Source organism: Manis javanica, chromosome 2, assembly GCF_040802235.1.
Source record: "Manis javanica isolate MJ-LG chromosome 2, MJ_LKY, whole genome shotgun sequence".
Lineage (NCBI taxonomy): Eukaryota > Metazoa > Chordata > Mammalia > Pholidota > Manidae > Manis > Manis javanica.
Window position 1 is genome coordinate 167,167,762 of NC_133157.1, and position 20,859 is coordinate 167,188,620.

The 20,859-nt window shown below is 42.7% G+C and overlaps 1 protein-coding gene and 1 long non-coding RNA gene across 2 annotated transcripts in view; one reads left to right on the forward strand and one right to left on the reverse strand.

Moving 5' to 3' along the window:
- LOC118968325 (uncharacterized) overlaps positions 1-20,859 on the forward strand; it is a 56,521-nt gene that overhangs the window by 15,138 nt on the left and 20,524 nt on the right. The window lies entirely within an intron of this gene.
- Positions 846-20,859, reverse strand: part of ZNF704 (zinc finger protein 704) — a 215,144-nt gene continuing 195,130 nt past the window's right edge. The window contains exons 8-9 of the mRNA XM_036998321.2: positions 13,923-14,020; positions 846-13,223 (exon numbers count right to left, since the gene is read on the reverse strand). Of these exons, the coding sequence (XP_036854216.1) occupies positions 13,112-13,223; positions 13,923-14,020 (210 nt within the window). The 3' untranslated portion in view covers positions 846-13,111. The remainder of the gene's footprint in view (positions 13,224-13,922; positions 14,021-20,859) is intronic.

A 20,859-nucleotide genomic window follows, 5' to 3' on the forward strand; every position in this document is an offset into this window, starting at 1 on the left:
GTAACGAGAACACATTCAGATGTGGTGCGTAAGCGGTTTACTAAGACAGGACATTTTTATTTTAGAAAGAAACTTCTTAAGAAATTGAAAAGAGAAAATCCTGCTATTTGAAGGCACTCATCCTGGGTACCTGAGGGTTTCCGTTTTTGAGTATTCTGGCTTCCTTCTGTGGAATCTCTCTCTGTGTGTAGTGACATGTTATTTCAGGCAATTCTCACAACAGCCTGTGACGTAGGAACTTCTCTGAACTAGGCAGTGGGTGTGAGTCAATAGTCCCCCCACACAGCTAAGGCTGACTGGACTAGGAGTAGATACTGGCCAAGCCAGGCTGATTAGTTTTGCTCTCTTTATAAGGACAAGACTTACAGAGGTTAAATCACTTGTCCAGTTATTTATCTTACAAGAGGAAAAACTGGATTTGTGCCCAAGGCTGTTGGGACTCCAAGGCCTGCTACCTTGGTGCACACATACGTATGTTTGGCTCTTCATGAATATAATAAGTTCTAGTGGACACAGGCTTGGCTCCAGAATAGACATTGCCCTTCCTCCGTTAGCCTGGTTGTGTCTACATGCGTGGTACAGGACCAGCAGTACAGAGGGAGCAGCTAACGTATCTGGGCTGTCATTGCTCAAGGGAACGGGTTTGAGTTGTAATTATTGGGGCTGAACTCCAGAAGAGAGACGTGTCTTCCACATGTTTCTAAAAATAGGCTTGATGATAAACAGTTAATATGGGTTCTGGTTTTAAATAATTTTTACAACTGTAGATAAAATCTCAAACCCTCAGTCCTCAGTGAACCTTTCTTGGGTATAAGTTAGTGATTCTTAAAGAAACAGTCCCCAGATAGAAGCAGATACACAAAAACTTTTATTAAGTGGAAGTTAGACTTCATGGTAATCAGCCAGTTACAAGTGCATTAAATTCATGTGTGTACACTGTAGAAGTTAGAATGGTCTTACTGAATGTCCATCCAGTGTTCTGGCTCTGCATGTCCCAGGGCAACCCAAAGTAGAACCATACGCACAGTAAGTACAGGTCAACAACGATGTCAGACTAGACTGGCAACACCATATTCATTGTCACAGCTAAGCATTACAGAATGTGAAAGGCCAAAGATCAGAAGACTATTACTAAAGTGATTCTTACTATAAGCCTTTACTTCTACTTAAATGCTTCCATAGAACCAACATAGCAAATCCTCCACTCTGGGGGGACAGTGCCATTTCTATTATTTTACACTTAAATGGGCCGCAGAAACTGTAAACATTCAGTGGTCTTCCTGATGCCCATTGCAGGTAGATGGCAGCTCTCCCCTTGCAAAAGTGCAGTTTAGTTTAGTTTAACTGGTGTGAACTTCTTATATTGTAAATCTTCAATCAGAAATTTTTCTTCTGTTTCAATTAGCACCAGTTTATTTTAAATATTTTTCCTGGTGTTCAATATTTAGGAAACATTTTTTTTAAACCAACGCACAAAGTCCCAAACGATGGAAAGCAAAAAACATTCAAGAAGTTGTTTTAGAGAACAGCATTTAGAAAAACAGTATCATTTAAACATTCAACAAATCTATGTACAAATGTGCCAAAAGCTGGCAAGGAGCATGGCTGAGGAACAGTCACGTAGAAGGTTTATTCGCCTGAACATCTGCAGGCTGTATTTACAGTCAGATAGGTATTCAGAAATGTAGTATCAGAACATCTGAATTTGGCTAAAAATCATATAAAAAAGGACACATCCCCACCCCCAATAACTTCTAAATTGGTAGCAAACATATCCAGTATAACTGTAAGTACCAGGTTTAGAAGTATGTTTTTCCATATTTTCCATACAAACATTTGAGAAACTTTCTCAATGGACAGAGAAGAGAACCGAAATGGCAGAGAAATGGAGTTTTTTATTTCAACATTGTTCACGCTGAGTAATGTAGTAAAGTACTGATTAAGGAGCAGAGATAAATGATTAAGGAAGACGGTTTCATGGAAATACAAAAGCAACAAGAGGACTAAAGAAATGTGTATATTTTATATGGACTTTCCAAAAATATAAGTAATTATCTCCATGTAATTATGAAAAAAGGATCAATGATTTGCATTGCTGGACAATATTTTTATATTTTGTTCTCTGAAACTATATAACCCAAATCTTTTGGAGAATAGTTTTATTTTTCTTAGACTGAGAATTAAACACAAGAGACACAACCTATGCTGTGTGTAGCTGGTGCCGTACTCATTAACTTTATGAACTTTTGTTTGCTTGTTAATCCAGTGTTATGAGAACATCCACCCCGGAAAAAGTGGGCAGATTTTCTAACAGCCAACATTTCCCGTTTCTGCTTAACAAGTAAAATATAAACCATTTCCTATTTATTCACCTTAATGTCTGAATTTATTTAGAGCTTGAAGTTTCAATGTGCTGTCTTACAAATATCGGCTAGAAGACTATAGATGGGAGTCCCACATCCTCATCATCATACCAATTCAAGTTCATTTTGAATAATTGGTGGTGGTGGTGGTAAGTCTCTAGGAAAAAATTTATTTGGATTCAATACAAAATACATGTTATTCTTTGAAAATGCATAGTTCGCAACTGTATACATTCATTCACAACTATTAAAGACTTTTTGTAAGCAACTGCTCACCACCTCAGTGGTGGTAAGATGGTATCTCAAGAGATCTCTAAAAACTGGATAGCGTTGCCACATTGCTTTTGAACTTGTGCCCAGTGCTGCCATTTCAGTGCGCCTCATGAGGGGGGGGCCTGTTGCTTTCCTTGCAATCCATCTGTCTCTCTACTTGTTTGCTAGGCACCAGAAAGCTGTGCTTCTTACTGACAGAATTGCTCCCAAATGCCCCATTTAAAATCTTTTATAATTTCACTTTAATATTTTAGATTTGGTATAGAAAATAATTTGAAAGACGGCTTGATTTTAAAAAGTAGAATTTTTTTTAAACCTTACAATGGGGACGGAGGGCAACAGGTTTTGTGATAATGGCTCTTCTCTCCTCCTCCAGTCCCCTCATTTGAAAAAGATGACCGCAGGCCACTCGGCAGTTGATGATAGTCATGAACCCTTTGGGACCTAGCAATTTTTTTCTTATCCTGAGTTTTCTTCTAAGTATATAGATTTTGATACACGAAATACTTTGGAAACTACACTAGTGTCTGGGTATTCCAGAGAGCATATGCTTAAATGGCTGACCCTTGTCCAACCATTAATTATAAAAATAGGAACTTTTTAGGTCATGTTGTAGGAAAATATTAATGACATTTAAAAAAACATATATGATCCACATTCCTGGATTATTTTACACCCAGGGCATTTTGTTGTTGAAGTCATGGAACAAGTGCATTTGGGGCTTATTGAGTTCTTCCCTAAAAACCAAAGTCTGTTCTAAAGCTTTCTACCAGTGATCATGGAGGTCCCCCAGTCAGGATACTTTGGAAGAGGGGCTTTGCTGTCATCACAGGGCTTGGTCAAGTCACAGTCGTTGATTTCCAATTAGCAGTGTATAGGAAAAAAAAAGGTGTAAAAAGCAAAGCAAGGGTTTGTAATCTGCAAAGTGAGGCATCCTTTTTTGAAGGGGGTGGGTGCAGGGAGTTTATGATTATGCTACACTATGGATCCCTGAGGGGTAATTCCAAGTCTGGAGCTGCTGGCCCAAAAAACTACATCTTTCCTCTCTGTCATAGCCTCTGTGCCCAAAAGAAAATTGGGGTGAGGGATGAGTGCTTAACAACAGGAGCCGAGCGGAATTTTCTCTTTGTGTAAAGTTAAAATAACTGCCCCATGGAGCAGTTTTCCTGCTCCACAATTGTGGGCAGAGGTCAGGGACTGGAGCAAGTCCATGTGAAGCTCTCTTTCTCAGTCCTTCCATGTTGGTTCACTTTCCACGAGGAAGGTAGGGGACTGGCGTGCGGGCTGTGAGTCCAAGTGAAAGGGTTACATGTCTGCCCTGCCGTTCTTTAGCAGAGGGTCTGCCCAAGTCTTTTGTGACGAGTGTGGCAGGCTGTTTGCTGCCTGACCTACTCTCTATATGATCATTAGAACCTTCAGACAGGTGGACATTGTTTCCTGAAGGAGAGGGGAGCCTCACTGACTAAGCCTAACATACCAGGCACCGTACTATTTGTCCCTTTGGACTGTAATATCAGCAGCACAGAAGCAAAGTTTAATCTGGAGCTTTTGGAAGGGAACATGCATTATAAGAGCATGGCCTCTGGCTCAGGCAGATGAGGACAGAGGGGGGAGAGTAACATTTCTCTAGCAAAAGCGAGGTGGTTGCCAAGATGGGGGAAACAAGACTAATAAACAGAATAGTGACTGTTCTCTCTCAAAGCTCAACTTCTTCCCCGAGAATGTGGTTTTCCTCTTTAGTCAGGGATGCAGAGAGAATTCAAAAGAGAATAGATAAGCAACTTTAAAAAAACAAAAAGACAATTTTGTTCTTTAGTGACAGCTTTCTTGCCTTTTTACTTTCTGGTCTGCCTAATTTTCTGAATTGAAAACTTAGGGAACTGCCCAATGGAAGTAAATGTAATAGTTAGACTTGAGAATTAATTTTTTACATTTTCATACCATAAATAAAGGGGATCTTTTCTTTGGAAGATGGCAGTTAATAATTACGTGGACGGCACCCAATATGGGAGAACTTTTTTTTTTTTTTTTTTAGGAGAGCAAGGTACAGGCTTTTATTTAGAAATAAAGTGAGAGGACAGAGTTCCCAGCTCACGCCAGGAGGGGACAAGAGAGTCCCGGGAGAACATTTTTAAAAGACATTGAATTCACAATCTTCACCTCCTTTCAAAGTCTATAGTTATCTTCTTTTGGAATGGTAGCTCTCCTTGTTGTTCCATAAAGCTGGGTTCTTTTTAAGTCCTGCCACTCACAGCACTGGTGCTAACCCCTGCAAAAGGCTTCATTCCTGCAGACGGGCAAAGTGCTCAACCGTTCTCTCTTCCAGCACTGTATCAATCTAAAAACCTAATAAATGTATCATTCATCAAAAAGCCTGTTAATGAACTAGGTGGCAGGCCCCATGGCCCCTTCTAGCTCCATGATTAAACTCCTTGAGAGTGGCTTTTCCTTAAACACAAGGTGTGAAACCTGGTAAGCTAATGAGGAGAAGGGTGCGATAAAACCCATTCATGTGTTGGACAGTGACGGAAAGCTCAGGCATTGCCACAGGTGTTTAAAATGCATTCACTTCGAAACATGACTTAACCATATTGCCAGGGGGTTCCAACTGGTATTTTTTGATTTGATCATTACAAATTGTAAATTTGTGCTGTTTTAAAATGTTCTTGCATTAATTTTAGTTTACATGTTGAATGTTTGTGGCAAAATAACTTTTTCCCAAGGAGTAAAAATGTTTACTCAGAACATCACAGTAGCTGGTAAGCTCTTCTAATCAAGCACTATGATGGCTGTACCTTGGGGAGTACGGCCATGCTGGCTGCCTGAAAGGGGCACATCTGGAGGCGATTAAGTTTGCATTTGACAACATGAATGGGTGGGCTTATTATTTCTATGCTGAAAGACCTGGATTGAAAGATGGGCAGAGAACACGATGAGTGAGTCCCTGGGTCTTCTCAGGTCTAGGGTCTTTCAGGAAGACTGAGGTCTGAGGCAGCCCTTGTCCTCCTCCTCGCAGGCAGAGTGATGAGGCTGACTCACAGGTTCAAGACTCCTCTGGAGGTGAGTGATGGGGATCCTAAATATTCCTATTCTACACTGGTTTCTTGTAAGGTCAAATGAAATAATATATCTGAAAGAGACATCATTTACTGTATCTGTGAAAGGGTTATCCCAACACCATCAGGACTCTGGTGTAAGACATACAATAACTTAGTCCTTCCAAATGAAGGAAGCAACTTCTAATTTTTTCCATGACACATTTATTTCCATTTTGTCTTTGCCTTCAGACAAAGATGCTGAAATTTTCTATGTAGAAAAAACTTCATCTTTAGGTTAGTGGATACTCTAAACACCTACCAGATCTGAAGCAAAGATTTTGCCCTATCAGAGGTGAAACAATGGAAATTTTACCCCGGAACAAAAACCGATGAGACAGGATGGAATGGGAAGGAGTGTGGAGGGGTTGGCAAAGGGCTTTGGCACAAGGAGGCAATGTGTGCTGTCTTCTCTGAAGGCACAAGGCTGCTCTTTGCCAGCCCCTCATCACAGTGGTCACGGTAGTGAAAAGAGTAAGGAAGTTAGGATGAAGTTATCCAATGCTTTGTGACAGGGTCTGGGCACATGAGAAGGAGGCAGAGTGAGAGATGGATAATATTTCAGAGGCAAGACAAATTTAAGGAAATTATATTTCTATATTCAAGTCTTCCATAAGAACGATTTCTGGGGAGAACTGACCTCTTGCCTTCTTTGATTTTAGTTGCCCTGATAGTGGCAACACTTGAGTTTGTGGGGCTGATGGAGGACCCTGACCCGATGGCCATGGAATGTGGAGTTTTCTCTCTCCAAAGCTGAAACTGGTAGCCAAAGGTTGCATCTGCCCACATCCAGGTTCTCTTTGGTCTGCACAGTGTTGGCCAAGAATTTGAGTTAGTTGTCAACACTTAAATGGTCAGGTAACATCATATTTCCAAGTCAGAAAATCTAGCAGCCCTGGGCCTGATTTCTGCATTGTTCTGATTGTCTAGAGCTGGTCCCCCCTTCAAAGGGCATGAGTTCTGTGGTTCACCATGATCTCTACCATTCTCTAGTTCCTCTTTTGCTTGATCTGAATTGTTTGTTCATTTACAGAACCTGCCTGGCCTTTCTAAGGCATCTCTTATTTATTATTAGTTAAGTTCTATTTAAAGATGAAGTAAGACTCAAGCAAAATTTAGTTCTAAAGATTTAAAATAAACACTTCTTGGGGATTTTAATGCTAAAAATGGAGATACTCCAAGGGCATGAAGATATTTGTAGACTGCCTCATCTCAGAGACCAGGACTTGAGGCTGTACATGTTTTTTACACGTGTGCATTTCTAGTCCTCATGCGTGCAAAAGCTCAAGCTTATTTGAAGTCAAGCTCTGACCACCTCATAGGAATTGCCCAATGGGTATATGGCCATTCTATCCCAGCTTTCCTTTTGATGTTCTCTGTGTACTTGGCTAATTAGATGAGCTTTTGAATTATTAAATTCTTAGAAAGAAAAGAGGCTTTTTTGTTTTAACAGTGAGTGGGCTAAGAAAAACTGTACAGCATTATGCAATGGTTTTGGCAAAGCTCAGAATTATTTGTGCAGTTAATAAACTCTTCATGGCTCCCTTTCTTGTTTCCCGACTCTTGGGAATACAGTGACTTTCTGATCTCAACCTTGCAGGTCTGAATTCTTTGCATGAAAAATCAAGCACTTGTTCTGATATGGAAATTATTTAGTTAGTGCTGAGGACAAAATTATTTTAAATATCACTGATCACTTAAGAATTCTGTCTTTGGGCTTACATATCATGATTTTAGAAATTTCCACCAAATGATACTTGATAGTTAAATGCAGGTTTGTGGTACTGCTAGGTTGAGCAGAAAGTTTATGTTCATGACAGAATCTATCATTTTACACTGAGGAATTTAGAAGAATATTTCTCCTATTACCTATAAGCATTATCTATTAACATTTTTTTTTAGGATGTAAGATCCATAGGATGATTCTTAAAGTGTTTTTTTCCCACAATACTTTGAAAACACACTGTTAATGATAAAACGAGAAGCTGATGCCATCTCGATTCTCTTGTAATCATCTTTCCATCTGATCTGCATTTCTACCATTGCTGCAGAGGATTAATTGAAAAGATATGCATCAAAACGCTTGCTTAAAAGAGGCATAGCCCTTTGTATGGAGAGCAGGAATTGCTTATAGTATTGACACTTCCTGTCTGGCAAAATACTGTATTTTAAAAAATAAGCTACAATGTATAAAACCAAAGTCATTTCCCACAAAATGTTCATGTTTTTGTGATTACAAAAGGCTGCATCTTGTAAAATATTTCCAGTTCTGTTAACTTGAGAAGTACTAATGTTTATTACAAAAGTGTCATGTCCCTTAGAATGGTAGAAGCCTAAGCAGTATATTTCTTGTCTTATTTGGAAAATTAAGTTATAGTTATTATGGTATTTAAGATTACGTTTTGACACAACACATTACCATTGTGATTTGCAGACCCACAAGAAAGGTTATAAAACATGAGATTGTCTTCCAAAAAAAAGAAAAAGGAGCTATTTACAAAATAGGACCAGAAAGTAAAATTCTCATTTTGATTTCTGGTCCTATGATAGATACACCTTTTAAAGCACATATATCATCAGATATGGGCTTTTTCAAAGTCAGTCACAATAAGCAAACCAGTCCTTCTTAAATACAGTTTATACTTTCTCGCTCTGTTGGTGTGCACTAGTTAGTGCCCCAATCGGAACCTAAAAATGTTAATCTCATTTTTGCAAACTGACTTTTCTTTTGATTAGTTACAATGCAAAAAGACATTACACACAGTTCCTACATGGAGGAATCTCCACAGGTGTGGGAACAGGGAGAGTGTGTGTGCCGCTGGTAGGGTTATTTTCCTAGAGAAGTGAAATTTCCAGTTGACCCGTGTGCCCAGTGCATTCTCCAAAATGATCCACATCCTCATTCATATTCATGAATCCTGCTCTGTTTCCACTCATTTGTATGCACAAATTCTTCCCTGCCTTCAGACAGGGCAACATTATAGTTGATGTGGTCGACAGAACTTCTATAGGGTCATGAGAAAAAGCAGCACCTTGTCCACAAAAGTCCATGAAGTTTGCTCTTTAACATGCTACTAAAGCAAAATGCATGTCTTTTAACGGCTTTCACCTACAGAATTCTGCTTATAGCTAATAACCAGTCATCTAACTGGGAGATTCTAAAAAAGGAACACCAAGACTTCAGATTCACAATTACATTCAGAAAAACCTTACATGAGTCTGTGAATACCCACCAGGGACTATGCCTGTGGTTCAAATGTCAGCTACAAAGAAACAGCTCTTTCTCGCAGGGCATTCCTCCACATCTCAAAAATCGGTACTTTCAGTTCATGTAAATTTGTCTTAAAATAATGCCATGTTCTTTTAAAAAGAACTGTTTTGACTAGGAAAGACTCTGGATATTATAAAGGTCTTTCTAGTCTTACGACCGTCCAGATCTGTTTTTCACATACCCTTTTTTTTTCCCTGAGGAAATGAGTATTATTTACAGTATTTTGCTACTGTTCTCAAACTATTCTCTTCTGTATGTACAATTCTTGCCACTTTTCTGACAACATTCTCAAATGAATGCTGCACTTTCATTTCCCAATGAACTCAGATGAAGGAGGAAATGGATTCCATAGTGCCGGCTGATTCACACCCCAGGGCTGTTTCAAACGTGGGGCTTCCCCTGTGACACCAGAGACAGCCAACTTAAACTCCATCTTGAAATTTGGTAGAGGACATTTCAGTTTCAGAAATCTTTTGCAGCATACATGTAGCTATTTCTTTAAAAGGTGTTTGGAAAGCCCAAGAACTGTAACAAGCATGATTTTCTATTGAAACTTCTCGTCCAGACAAGGAATCGTCCAGTACACGGCACTGTGCAGGCGCACGGGGCTGCTGACAGGCACTTCGCAGCTGAGTGCGCACATTCCCGGTCAGATGCCCACTTGCCCTCTTCCTGATAACCGCTTTTGCCAACCAAGGGAGGGAACTTTCCAGCAAGTGTGGTGGAGAATTCCGTGTGCACCAGGGCTGTGCAGGGCAGCCAGGCGTCCCTGAGCTGCTTCCCTTGGGGTGAGGCAGCGCATTCCTTGCTTCAGGCAGCAACCCCTGGAGGGTGAACAGGGGCGGTCACCACGCCAGTACTAGGAAGAGGAAGGGGGAGCCACAGGTGCCCGCATGCCTCTCGTATCTCCTCTCTGGCTCTCCACCCACTTGCTGTTTGGGTGTTTTCTCCAAGTTGTCACACTGTCTTCCACAAAGTGGGTGCACGTGGGGGAAGACTAAGGCTTAAAACTTCTTCCTGGGAACACTCTTTGCTTTGCAGCTATCTGGAGAACGCCTGTCCATCACTATGAAAAGTCTTCTTTGGAGAGAGATGAGAAATCTTTTCTGAAGGAACGGGTATCGAGGGAGAGAAAAGTCTATATGCTACAAAATGCCATACTTAGAAATACTTTGGGATGAGAATCCATTGTATTGCCTTTCCTGTTGCACAGACAGGTCTCCGAGAGCCATGTGATAGGCAGGGCCTCCCTTCCCACCCCTCTCCTGCCTCCCCGGGTCAAAGGAAGACGGAAAGAATGTGGTACCGAAGAGATGGCATAAAAATGAATGTTGGGCTTAATTTGGCACTTCGTTTAGTTCCAAAGTATAACAAAATAGCTCTACATTTTTTGTTGTTGTTAATTTTAGCTTTTACAATCAGCACTGTATATTACAACTCATACCTTTCCGAGTGCCCTGCAAGATGTTTAACCCCTTTCCTTCAAGGCCAGCCTGGTAAAGCTTGGTGGTCCCCTAGTTACTTGTGCCTTACACAGGGATTGGGTATCTGTGTGTGCGGGAAGGTACTGATCGTCTGCACACACCTAGAAGCCAGAGAAGAGGGTACACAGAGAGGAGCTGGCAGAAAAGAGCTCGCATGTGGGCAGGAGAGGCAGAAGAGAGTATGTAAAGAAGGTGTGAGGAAGGAGAAGAAATCCCAGGGAGGCTGTGTTCAGCTCTGCGCTTCTGCTTATAGCTGCGCAGTGGCTGAAAACCAGCTAAGGACCAAGTTTGGCTATCCAGGCCAGAGCTCAAAACTAACTACTAGCCACATCTCCCGGGGGTAGAGCCACAGCCTCACTACAGGACTGCTCCAAAAATCTCTCCTTCCTCTGGCCCCTGTGTTCTGGGGGGCAGTGGATATATAGATTTAGCCCCTCATGATTTCAATCTCTTTTGATTAGTGACCTAATCCAAGGATCAAGGGCCAGAGAGCTTTGCTACTGAGGAAACCTCTGCTCCAGGATTGCACCCCAATCATCATTTAAGCACATGGCGAAACTGCTCAAATGGTTGAACAGCCCTGGACTCAATGTGGCCACTAGGCAAGCCACCCATAGCTCAGGCCTCCTGGACCAGGTCAGAACATCACCTCTTAGAGGGTGCTGTAGGTCAAGTGACAGGACACCGGGGAGGAGAAAGGACGGGCTACAGAAGAAGATGCAAATACACTTCTGCACTAAAATCATGCCCTTTCCTGGCTGACTGTGGTGTTGTGGCTAGTACGACTAGTAATTATAATGTGAAATTAAATACAACTTTTTTCCTGCTCTCTTCAAATAACTGTTTTTAAAGAAAAATATAAATGAAGGTGGAAAATAGGATCTCTTCCAAGGAATAATGTTTAAAAATTCATGTGAGAGCTTAAAAAACAAAACTGCCAAAATATAGGAATGCACAGATCATAGATGTAACACAGTAGCACCTCCTTACATTTGCCTCACTTATTTAAAAAAGTGGATTTCTACTATTACTAGCTGACTCCTTTCTACTTTTTATTTAAAAATGTATGTACAATTTCTAAACATATATTAAGCTTTCCTCTGTGCAATTTCATTTACCATTCCTATGGCTGATCCTAGGCCCCCCTTCCCAACACAGTGCATCCTATAAGGTGCTCTCACTTCTTTGCATAGGTATAGGAGGAATCACTCTTTGCAGGGCAATGGGAGAGCAGGGTAGATAGAGAATGAGCTTCTTTGTAGGACTTGACAACTACTCCCCTCTCCCCACACCATACCACCAAAATAGTAACAAACAGACAAGAAGCCTACCAGTCTAGAAAGCCTGATAAATGCAATAGTGCAAGCCCTGGCCTTACTAAATTGAGAGATTCCTATACCAACATGCATTTTTCTTTTGGTGTTCTGTATGTTCCCTTCTGAGTGAATTCTTACTGAGTAGTTCCAACATTTCCATAAGAAAAATAAAGGTTTGGATCTTGCATTTACCCATATTATTATATTGTTCATTAACCCATCTCCCAGACGTGCTAAAGCATAAAACCTATAAAAGTGCACTCAGAACAGATGTTCCTTAGCTGTCCTCATATGTCTTTCTGAACAGAAGGGGACATGAGGCTGTGCTCTGCTGTCTACAGCAAACCTGCTGGGATAGTTTGGAGTTCTCACCCTTTTCTGGAACCAGTCACTCCAGTGGTGGAATTCTGCAGGAAGGCTGGATGCCCAGTAACCTGGCAACAACTTTGTCAGACAGGCAGTGGCAAAGAGATCCGAGCTGTGGTTTGCACTGATCCCTGAAAGAAGCATGGAGGCTTAACCAGATGGCTCCACGTGCCAGTTCTTGACTGAGCTGTGGCAGGTACGGAGGGAGCCATGCCACCCCTGCAGGAAGGGCTTCTGATAAGTCTCCGGAAGACTCCGAGATGTTCCCCACCAGTGACAGTGGACGTCCTGATTCAGCTAGGGGCTGAAGTCTGCTGGTGATCTCTTTTCAGCTTTATGCCACCCGGGACCCTTCAAGCTACTAGCTCTGCCATGGTTCAATTTGGGACCTTTCTTTGAAACAAAGTGAACAAACAAAAAAGACATAGAAAAGCTACCCAGAGCACCACACTTTCTGGCACATGTCCCACGTGTGCTGCTTCCAGAAGTCGGGTGGGGAACAGGGAAAAGACTGTTCATAATGAAAGCAGGTATTGTTCTTTGTACAAATGCTACTGCATAACGTGCAGCCTTTTCTTTAAGTGTCAAAAAAATCTCAGAAATGGCATTATTCAGGAAGCTTATCAAAATACACCTCCTTTCTAGGTAAAATGGGCTTTGTTGATTCAATTGCTATAGATATAAAGTCCAGTTTTAAGACCTAGACATACAGCAAAGAAAGTTGACTTTTCAAGGAAATAAAACAGTCACAGCCTCTCTGGGTGGCCTTTTCAGCAAGAATCATGAGGATTGTGACTTTTTTTTTGCTGTAGTTCCACCAAGGTTCCTGAAAGTGCTTTACCTGGGCTTCAAGTGTATTTTGTTCTGAACGAAAAGCACTTTCCCAAACCTGCAGTGGAAGGCGCAGGCAGGAGTGACAGCCGTGGCCGGGAGGCCCTGGCCCTCAGTCAGTGAACCTCTGGCAGGCCTTCTTCCAGCGGCAGGCGGTGCACCACATGTCCCGGTGCTCCATCCCGTACACCTTCCGGCACTTTCGGCCCTCTCCCCTGGGCTTCCTGTGAGACAGGAAAGGGAAAGTTATTCCCACGGAGAAACTCAGTGGGCATTCTGTGGAGGACTCAGCTCCTTTGAAAAAGTGAAAAAAATGTTAGGAAACATAGCAGGGGTTCTGACTAAGTTCAGACTAACAGGTGCTGGAGGCTTTCATGGCCCCTACACTTAGCTGTCCCAGTTTGCAACTATAGCTCTTGAGCTTCTGTTTGTTCATTGTGGGCATGCATTTGGCCATCTTCATATAACTGAATTAAACACGTAAATATAAGAAATACCAGTAATACCAGTAGGGAAATTCATTCTTTTAAGTTTTAAATGCGTACTTTCAAGTGCTTTCTTGCTTCTCAAATTTCTAGCATTCTGGTTAAGGGAATTCTGGGGAAGTCCTCCTTAATCTGTATTCAAAACTGTCATCTTAACAGTCCATTTAATATAGAGCTTAATGCAATAGGGCTTTAAATAGATCCCACCATCACCATGACCTCTTCTGTAAGAAAACTGACTGCAAACTGTCATCCCCCCCCAAAAAATCTTCACTAACAGTTACTGGATGAAGAAAACATGGGAACAAGCAAAGACATTTCAACCACTCCAGGGAATGTCATGGAAGATCATAGCTCTGCTCTCTCTTTTCCATGCTGCTCTTCTGTTTTTCATTAGCTCCCCCGAGATGAGGCATGTGGAGTTTGGGGCAGTCCTACCTTAGACTGAGTGTCCCTCTGGGTGGGGAGGACAAGACCGTGTGGGTGTGCTGTCTCTGCTCGCCTGCGCCCACCGGATGGCTGTGCGTCGGTGACACCTGGAAAGTACATGCAAAACAAATTTGGTGGGGCAGGTTCTCCTCACCACGTGTTTATTTAGCATTTGTCACTTGGGCTATGGTACTTGACCATCAGACATGGGTTGAAGCGCTTACCCCGTGTGAAAATGGGTGGGATGATGCCCATGGCAGAATTTAAATGCATCCCCAAATGAAAAAGACTCGGTAATTAATACTTCAAAAATCTTCATGACTTCATGTCTACGCATTCCAGGTTGCTCATGGTAGCATATTTTCACATGAATAATATCTTAAAACTGAAAGTATCATCTCACCTATTCTGAGCCTCATGATCTCCCTTTTAAAGAAGACAAATATCTACAGAGGTTAAGGGAGTTATCTAAAATTATGTGGTTAGTCAGTGGCAACGAGACAGCTCGGGCCAAGGCCTTTAGTTTGCTTTATCAGATCATCCCAACCATGAAATGACATCCACACAGGTGACTCTGGGGTTCAAACAAGAATAAAGGCCAGAAGCAAAGAGCCCTTGTTCCTGAGGTTTCCTGCTATCTGCAGGTTTCTCCAGAGAAGAGGAGGGCCAACACAAGGCCTCCCCCATGCAGAGTGCCAACAGGTGAGGATGCTGGGTGGGGTCCAGGGGATGGTAGATGCAGGTCACACCTCCTGGCTGTGGTAGGAAATTTGAACATCAAATGTAAGGAGAGCCATTGGAGAATTTTAAGAAAGTGAGACATCTGATTTTTGCTTTAAAAAGATTGCTTTGGCTCCTTGGAGAAGGGATTGGTGACAGCTGGGAGAGGAGCCCTGCAGACTAGGTGAGAGGCTTTTGCAATATTTCAGGGGGAAAAAACAGATTGGTGATTTAGATTAGGGTGGTGGTGGTGAGAGGGGGCTGGTTCATGTGCTTTAGAGGCAGAGTCCGGGGCAAAAAGCAAAAAGTCTTTGGATGAGTCAGAGATGAATCCAGAGAAGTCAAGGATGAATCCTAGTTTCTGGCTTGAGCAGGCTGGAGGGACAGTGGTGTCGCTTACAGAAATGTGACTGGTGACCTGGTAGGTTTGGGGAAGAGTGAGGGCCAGGTCTTTGAAAATTCCAAGAACACAGTTTGAAGATCATGGACCAACTGCAGGAACAGCCCCTCTCTAGTCTAGCGCTGCTAAGGGCTTCCTTGACTCTGGAGCTCAGGGCACACGCACTATGTGTGGAGTCCCGTCTGAATGCAGCCCTCCCTCATTCCACAGCAGACCTGGGCTCTTACGGGGTGCAACACGGCTGAGGTCAGGACCCATTGCAGATATCAGCTTGGGGCTCCGTTCTGAGTGAGGATCAATACAGTCTGGCACAGGAGCTTTCCCTGAGACTTGTCAGGTGTTAGCTTCTTATTGTTGTTGGGGCTGAGGGTGCGCAAGTCAAAGGGTGACTGGCATAGGGAACTAACATCCAGTGTTTGCAAATGTGAAAGAGAGGCTACTAGGTTATTTATGATCTCTTTTCATCCTCACAAAACCCCTGCAAAATAAGCACTGTTATCTGTATTTTATAGATAATTCAACCTTTGAGCAGGTAAGTGGCCTGCATAGCATCCCCAAGTTAAAAGTAGCAGTAGTAGTGATTTATTGAGAGTTTGTTAACCTAAGTACCTTCCACGTGGCATCTAATTTAATCATCACAGTGATCCTAGGACAGGTAATGCCATTGTTTCCATTTTACACATGAGGAAATGGAGATGTTGCCAAAGCCACACAGTGAATGGTGGGCTCAGGATTTGAACTTGAGCCATCTAATCCCACTTGGCCTTGGAACTCAGTTCTGAATGATTTCAAAGCCCTGCTCTTTTCACTCTTCCATCCTGCCTACGACTGATGGAAATAATGTGTGCCATAAAATAAAGCCCTGTAGAGCGAGCATTAATTTTCCTGTCTCTCCTAGTGGGCTCCACATTTCAATCTTTGCTTAACTATTTCTAATTTCTATTTTGGGGCATGTTTTATCAAGTATATAATATAGTTGAGCACACTATATGGTATTATTTCTAAACAAATAAAATTATTGGACTATATGCCTATAATTTGTCTACTGATTAAGTGTGTCCTCAGAAAAGTTTAAAGAACTCTAGTCAGTAAAAATCATGGCTAATTTTCTCCCACATGTTGATTATATATGTATTATATGAGGTAATCCCAAATAGGGAAAATCCACTTTTTCTGACCCTTGTTTTATAAGCAATGGGACACGTGACAGATAGCAGTAATAGTAGCTCCATGTTAGCCAGTGGCAGGCACTGTGCTGACCAATACAGCTCCACAAGGTAGTACCAGAATTGAGGGAACACTTAGGAAAGATCATGTGACTGGTGGGAGGTCACACTTTGTAAATGCCAGAGTCAGGACTTGCCTCTGAGCTTCACACAAGAGCAGTAATACAGATGTTGTACCCTTCTGTAAATATGTTGGGGAAATTTCTTTCCTTTGTGATTTTCTATCTCTCACATGGAAAAAAAACCCTTCTTTTGGTTTTAATCTCTTAGAACTACTATTCCAAACCTTCCCTCGAGGTATTAAAAGGATAAAACCAGCTAAGTATGTACAGAGAGGCACTGCTATTTCAGGTTTGGAGACCCGTCCTGGCCCAAAGCCTCCTGTGACAGCCTCTGGATAGCAGGGTGATTAGCTCCTATTTGCCTGCGTGGGGCCTTTAGGAACTTCTTCTCCCACCAAATCCTTATGTTGAAGCCCTAATCCCCAGTGTAGTTGTATTTTGGGTGGGGCTTGTAAGGAAGTCATTAAGGATAAATGAAGTAAAAGGGGTGAGATTCTGATCCAACAGGATTAGTGTCCTTGTAAGAAGAGTTACCGAAGGGCTCTCTCTCCACCCTCCCCTGCCCCAAAGGAAAAGGCCATGTGAGGTGGCAGAGAGAAGGTGGCCCCCTATAAGCCAGGAAGAGGGCTCTCACCAGGAACCCAATCAGCCAGCACCTTGACTTGGGCCTTCTAGCCTCTGGAACCATGAGAAAATAAATCTTGGTTATTTAAGCTACCCAGTCTGTGGATTCTCTTATGGTATTCTGAGCAGACTAAGACAGGGGCCAAGAGCCCTCAGCTTTCTGTCATTAATAGAGAAGGAAATGGAGATAATTAGAAGAAAAGATGGGTCATTTGGGAAAAATAGGTAAAATAAAGTTGTAATTAATGAGCATATTTGTATTCTACCTACCCCTACGTCCACAGACTTTAGCTGGAAAAGACTGAGTGAGCCTCAAGTTACATTTGTCAGTAGGCAGAGCAGCCTTCTGGGCTACACACCTCTGGAAGGAGGGCTTAACCAGAACTTGTGAAAGCCCCATGGTCAGGAAATCTAGCATAGGCAAATGAAACAATAATATCCTGTAAACCTTGGGATTTCTCAGGAGGTTATTTCCACTCTCTAGGAAGCAAACAAGAACATCCCCTCTTCAATAACCAGGTCTCAAAAGATGTGGGAGAAAAGCAAATCATATATGGGGTAGATGACTTCAGGGTTTTTGTTTTGGAGTACAAAGAGAAATCTTTAAAGGTCATTTTATGAAATGGAATGTGCTCCATTCTTCAGTTTGGACACAGTAGAGGTCATCACTAATACTAATGTATTACAATTTAAAATGTTGAGAGCTTTTCTGAAAACCCTATTACACTAATTTGGAAGGTAGGGATTCCTGTGCTTTTAGATTCAGTCTGGCTCCCTGTCTTCTATGGGTGGGACTAGCATCCTGGAGAACTCGGGGACAGTTGTGGCACCCAGGTAATGGACATATGCCAGTCCTGTGCCTGGGTGGTGTGGAGTTGTGAGACAGCAAGCACCTGCCTTTTTTTTAAGCACTGATAGACAGTATAGCAACATAAAGAACCTTTTTTAGTAGTAAGCATTCTTGTCTTCTTTCTAGAGCAAAACAAAAGCCTTGGAAAACAGTATCTCTGTCAGGTAGCTAGGCAGACAAGGGTGGTCCTGTCCCGTCCTGTCCTGTCCTGACAAGGTCCTCCCCCTCTCCACCAACCCTTTGTCCCCAAGATGGTAGAACATGCCCCAAACCCCTTCTGTTTATGGTTCAGTCTCCTGCCTTATCAGGGCCAAACAAGATGTAAAAAGCCCTGCGGGGCTTCTAGACCACCAACACAGGTTGGCCGCAGGTGCACTAAGACCTCGAAGGTGGCCTGGAGCTACCTAGGGTTCATTATATCATAATCATAGTAAATTTACATTGCTATTTTGGCCACCACCACCCCTGCCCCTGCCCCTGGCCATAGCTTTCACTTGGGTACTTACAGGTAAGCACCTGTGCACTAGGAAGAAGGTTATATAACATGAAACTGTCAGTCAACATGTCAATTGAATGATGTAAGACGCAGGGAGGGACTTTCCACTTTAAAAAAAAATCAACCCTAACCCTAATTGGGGCTGCTTCTGGCTTCCAGACAGCCCACTGTCTGAGAGAGTGTATTTTTCACTTTGCTTAATACACTGCTGCTGTTTAAGACTATTCTGTCTCTTGATTGAATTTTTTCCTTCAAGAGGACTGAGAAAACGGTAACATCTCTCTTTATCTTTGTTTTTAAATAGGAATGGCAAGCTTAACTGTTAAACCTGTCAGAAGTGTTGGCTGAAACAGACTACACAATCAGATAGACTGGGAATTTTCTGGTGAAAGAACAAATTAGAAGCTCACATGGCATTTTAGTGGGATAACTAAATTAACCCAGCATGCCATATACTTTTTGTCAAAGATCTTGGCTAGAATGCCCCTGGCAACCAATTGATAGTGAAATTAGGGACTCTGAAAAAACCAGGGCATTAAAACAAGGGTAGAGATGTATACAGTATCCACAGCAGAGAAGAGTTTTAAAATTTCCCTGCTGAAAACAAACAACAGAAGGTATTCTGACTGGTATCCTACTGTGTGGGATTTAGGAGCTTTGGAGGACATGCAGCTTGTAATATACCACTTCAAGGGGTCTGAGAGAGATTGCTCTATACTTCAGAAGGAGAAGATTTAATTAATAAAGCAAGGGGAAAAAGTTTCATATTGGTTGGTCACAGAGGTAATTTGAAAAGAAGCCTGAACTGGGCTGTTAAATCTACATTCCTTACTTTTTTTTACATCAGATGAGCAATTTGGCATATGCTCTTGAAAATTCTTTTCAAATCGAAGACAAGAATTAACAAGATTCAGAATAACAGGTCTCAAGAATTCTGTAATTGCAGCTGCCATTCTAGGTTAGAAATTGTGGGTAAAATTGCAATATTTCCAGAATCTCTTCATCAGGCCTTAGTGCATCTCCATATCAATAGGTGTATTCCAGAGGTGGAGAGAAGTCCATCTCCATAGTGAGGGGCATATCTGGACCAGAGCAGTTGGGCGGGGCCCCTCTTTGTAGCCCAGTCTTGAGAGACATGGGAGAGCAGAAGTGGATGATGGCTTGTAAGCAATAAACGGGTTTCTTCAACTTTATTTTTCTCTTTGACTGATTTTGGTTTCAAAGGTAATTTGCCATGGGCTGGGAGGCAGATTTTCCCCTTGAAGTTACATCTGGTGGTAGTCGGCAGGGCCTCTGAACCTGAAAACTGTCTACATGGGTGTGACCCTTGGGTGGGCTGCCAGTATAAAATGGTGGGGAGATGGCCAGAACCCTTCCTGTGGATAGTGGGGAGGCCCCAGTGACTGCAGTAGTAGAGGGTGCAGCTTCACCCAGGAGCCCCCTATCTGTGGGGCTTCCAATTGGGGAGCCCCTAGTGGGGAACTGTTGTAGGGTAAAGCATCTCCTAGAAGGGTGGGTTCTTCCCCAGAATTGGGGAAGGATGGAGACACTGGACTCTGTGGAATTAGCCCTTCATGAGATAGAAGACTGCTGAGAGGACCTGAGTGGCTGTGTAGCAGCTGGGATTGTGGGATGTCTCTTACTTGAGATAGTGGAAAGGGTTATTGAGGGGAGAGAGACACTTTGGCAGGAGAAAGGGACACTTCAGCATTGCTTGGAAGAGCTGGGTGATGACCTATGGGATGCCTTAAGAAAGAGAGATAGTTATTAAGAAGACAGGTCACGCTCTAGGAAGATACGTTAGCAGGGAGGAAGGAGGCAGCCAGAGAATCCATGATGCGAGAGGCTGTGGGGGAGGGGGAGGAAAGAGCGGTGACTTCAGCCCCGGAGATGGGAGAGGAGATGTTGGGAGAGGATGAGGGTGTACGGCAGAGGGCTGATCTGTTGCCGAGGCCACCACCTGAGACACCAGCCTCTCCCATATTAAAGGCCTGCTTGGTTGTAATTAAGAAAATAAAAACACAACAACTGCGGGCTTTTCAGGGGGAAGAGCTACCCCTCCCCAGGTTGTGGAGCACTCCATGCTCCACCCCTAAACCCAGGATGAATTGGTGGACATGTGCATTCAGTTTCTGCAGAAGCTGTTGGAACCTCTGTCTATATGGTTCTCTGGGATATGGGGGGTGGAAAACATTGCTATGTCAGGGTCTGAAATGGGTAGACTGGCTTCCCTAACGACTCACCCTTCCCTTGGGCAGTGGTTGCATACTGCCCATTATACCTCAGGGAATCAGGAGCTTCTGGATTGGCTGACAGCAGCCATCAGGGCAGTTTGGCCCAATCAGGGTGATTTACCATCCTTACTAACTAGCTGGAAAATGTATGCAGAGCTCCAGAAGATGTTATGGGAGCTAGGCATGAAAAATATCATTTATATATGGACCCAAAGGGCCCTGATGAGTTGTTTACTATAGGAATGAGGAATCTGGTGCTCCATACAGCTCCCCCATCTCTCTTTGGATTCCTAGTGACTATTCTTGCTCCCTACATAGGGCAACCCATAAGTGA